Raw genomic sequence first — 2,935 nt, 5'->3', positions numbered from 1 at the left:
TTTAGTTCCCCTCCCATATCGTGCTTCAGATGGACAAAAGTTGGATGAATGATCCCGATAGGCTTGTATCATCTGCATACGCCGAAGGCGTTAAATATTTCCTCGCACAAGCACGAAACCATGCAAGTGGAAGGGATCGCATCCGGTGTCCATGTCGTGCATGCCTTAACAATCTGTGGCTGCCTATATTTGAGGTGGAAACTCATTTGTTTATGAAAGGGATCAACCCAAACTACACGCAGTGGATATTTCATGGGGAGGAGGAAACAACATGGAACTTGAGTGATGAAGATATTGATGATGATATCAACCAAGAAGACGATTACATAGATGACATGCAGGATATGTTGGATGACATCCGGGCAGGCACCTTCAATGATGCGCCCCAAGATAGCACTCCTGCGGCAAACAGGCCACGAGAGACGGTAGATTCACCATCTTTCGAGCAACTACTAGATGATGCCCGACGTCCGTTATTTGATGGGTGTACAAAATTTTCAAAACTGTCATTCGTCGTCAAGTTGTTACACATCAAATCAATCGGTGGGTGGTCAATTAAGTCATTTGACATGCTACTTGATTTGTTGAGGTCTGCCTTTCCTGATGCCCTATTGCCACAATCATATGAGGAGTCAAGGTCGTTGGAGCGAGGTTTGGGCTTCAAATACCACAAAATCCATGCGTGCCCCAACGACTGCATCTTATTTTGGAAGGAAAATACAGCTCTTAATGAATGCCCTGTATGTAAGGCTTCGAGGTGGATACCAAATACACACGGACTTGCCGCGGTACCTCAAAAAGTGTTGCGTCACTTTCTTTTGAAACCGAGATTGCAGCGTCTCTTCATGTCTGCAAAGATAGCAGGTGATATGCGATGGCACAAAGAGCAACAGACGGAAGAAGATACTTGTATGAGACATCCGGCCGACTCTGAGTGCTGGAAGAAATTTGATGAAGATCATGGCTGGTTCGCTTCAGATCCTCGCAATGTTAGGCTCGGGCTGGCAAGTGATGGCTTCACACCATTCAACAACTTGGCTAAACCTCATAGCATTTGGCCAGTGATCCTTGTCCCCTATAACTTGCCGCCGTGGTCATGCATGAAAGACCAATTCTTCATAACATCTCTGATTATTCCTGGCCCAAGGTCACCAGGGAATGAGATTGATGTATACTTGCAGCCGTTGATCGATGAACTGCTTGAATTTTGGGAAGATGGGGTGCCTACATATGATGCCTCAACTAAGGAGACGTTTATGTTGCATGCTGCCTTATTGTGGACAATCAACGATTTTCCTGCCTACGGGAATCTGTCTGGCTGGTCAACAAAGGTAAAATTGGCTTGTCCGTCTTGCAATGCAGACACAGACTCTAATTGGTTGAAATATGGCCGAAAACATTGTTACATGGGACATCGTCGTTTCTTACCCCCAGATCACATATGGAGAAGGAGGAAATGGTTGTTCAACGGTAGAGAAGATCATCGCAGGCCACCAAGGGAATTTGGTCCTGAAGAGATTCAAAATCAATTGCAGATGATTGGGGATGTTGAGTTTGGCAAATCTCATAGGAAGAAAAAACGCACTGCTGAAGAGCTGAACTGGACAAAGTGTAGCATATTCTTCGTGTTACCTTATTGGTCAACAATGCGACTTCGGCATAATTTAGATGTTATGCATATTGAGAAGAATATTGCCGACAACATCTTATTCACTTTAATGAACAGTCCAGGGAAAAGTAAGGATAACATCAATTCAAGGCGTGACTTAGAGCTTTTGGGCTATAGAAAAGAATTACACTTGATATGGCATGGTGATCGTGTAACAATGCCACATGCACAGTACACATTAAACGTCGAGCAAAGGAATAAATTTTGTGAGTGGTTGTCTGATATCAAATTTCCAGATGGGTTCGCTTCCAATATCTCGAACTGTGTATCTCGACGTGACTGCAAAATCTCAGGGTTGAAAAGCCATGACTGTCACGTTTTCCTTCAAAGACTACTCCCTATTGCTGCTGGGGGGTATTTAAGAAGTGACATTGGCTTGGCTTTGACTGAACTTGGTACTTTCTTCAAACAGTTGTGCGCTCGAACACTCGATGTCAACCGCCTGGCCCAACTCCAAACTGATGTTGTCACCATTCTATGCAAACTGGAGATGATATTCCCTCCTTCATTTTTCGATGTTATGGTCCACCTAGCTGTCCATTTACCCTGTGAGGCCAGACTTGGGGGTCCAGTACAATATAGGTGGATGTACCCATTTGAGAGGTATCTCGGCAAATTCAAGCGGTATGTTAAGAATAAAGCCCGCCCAGAAGGTTCAATAGCCGAGGCTTACATTCACACCGAATGCTTGACATTCTGCTCCATGTATCTCAAAGATATTGAGACGAGGTTTAGTCGATCGGACCGCAACATTGATGCTGACGAAGAGGGCACGTTAGATGGGTTCAAAATTTTCAACCAGAAAGTTCGTCCCTTGGGTATGCCTTCGAACGTGCAATTAGAAGATAAACTATTTAGGGCAGCCATCTGGTACGTGCTCAATAATTGTTCGGAGATTGGACCTTATAAAGAGTAAGCATTAACGAGTCTACTTAAAAATCCTCTTTCATTCTATACAATTTGAGCCTATGAACCCAGTACCATCTAACTTCAATATGTTGCTTCGCCTCGATGCAACAAATGCAGGGAACACTACGATAAATGTAAGGTGCAACACCCAGATTGCATCGAGCGCACGCACCAAACTGAGTTCCCAACTTGGTTTAAGCAACGTGTAAGTTCTTATCCATTCCTATGTAAGATGTGCTGCTATAGCTTTCATTTTATATGATTTGGATCTAATCGAAAATAAACGTTGTGAAATTTGCTTTTTTAAATATATAGATCCAGGAACATCGAACCTCGCATACACTTGATGTGTCCGCT

The 2,935-nt window shown here is 43.7% G+C and overlaps 1 protein-coding gene across 1 annotated transcript; it reads left to right on the top strand.

Moving 5' to 3' along the window:
* The first annotated feature begins 335 nt into the window (after positions 1-335).
* Positions 336-1,968, top strand: LOC118349872. The gene is made up of 3 exons (XM_035695800.1): positions 336-1,004; positions 1,332-1,820; positions 1,906-1,968. The coding sequence occupies exons 1-3, from the start codon at positions 336-338 to the stop codon at positions 1,966-1,968; spliced, it is 1,221 nt and encodes a 406-aa protein (XP_035551693.1).
* The last annotated feature ends 967 nt before the right edge of the window (positions 1,969-2,935 follow it).

The sequence above is a fragment of the Juglans regia genome, chromosome 11, assembly GCF_001411555.2.
Source record: "Juglans regia cultivar Chandler chromosome 11, Walnut 2.0, whole genome shotgun sequence".
NCBI classification, from domain to species: domain Eukaryota; kingdom Viridiplantae; phylum Streptophyta; class Magnoliopsida; order Fagales; family Juglandaceae; genus Juglans; species Juglans regia.
The sequence above is the reverse complement of the archived record's forward strand: the minus strand, read 5'-3'. Positions and strand labels throughout refer to the sequence as shown.

What these genes read in the sequence shown, in the direction of transcription:
- LOC118349872 (XM_035695800.1), top strand. Translation starts at nt 336, where the DNA reads ATGCAGGATATGTTGGATGACATCCGGGCAGGCACCTTCAATGATGCG. An exon ending in GCAATGTTAGGCTCGGGCTG is followed by an intron (nt 1,005 to 1,331) that starts GCAAGTGATGGC and finishes TGGTCAACAAAG; the next exon opens with GTAAAATTGGCTTGTCCGTC. An exon ending in TGATATGGCATGGTGATCGT is followed by an intron (nt 1,821 to 1,905) that starts GTAACAATGCCA and finishes TCAAATTTCCAG; the next exon opens with ATGGGTTCGCTTCCAATATC.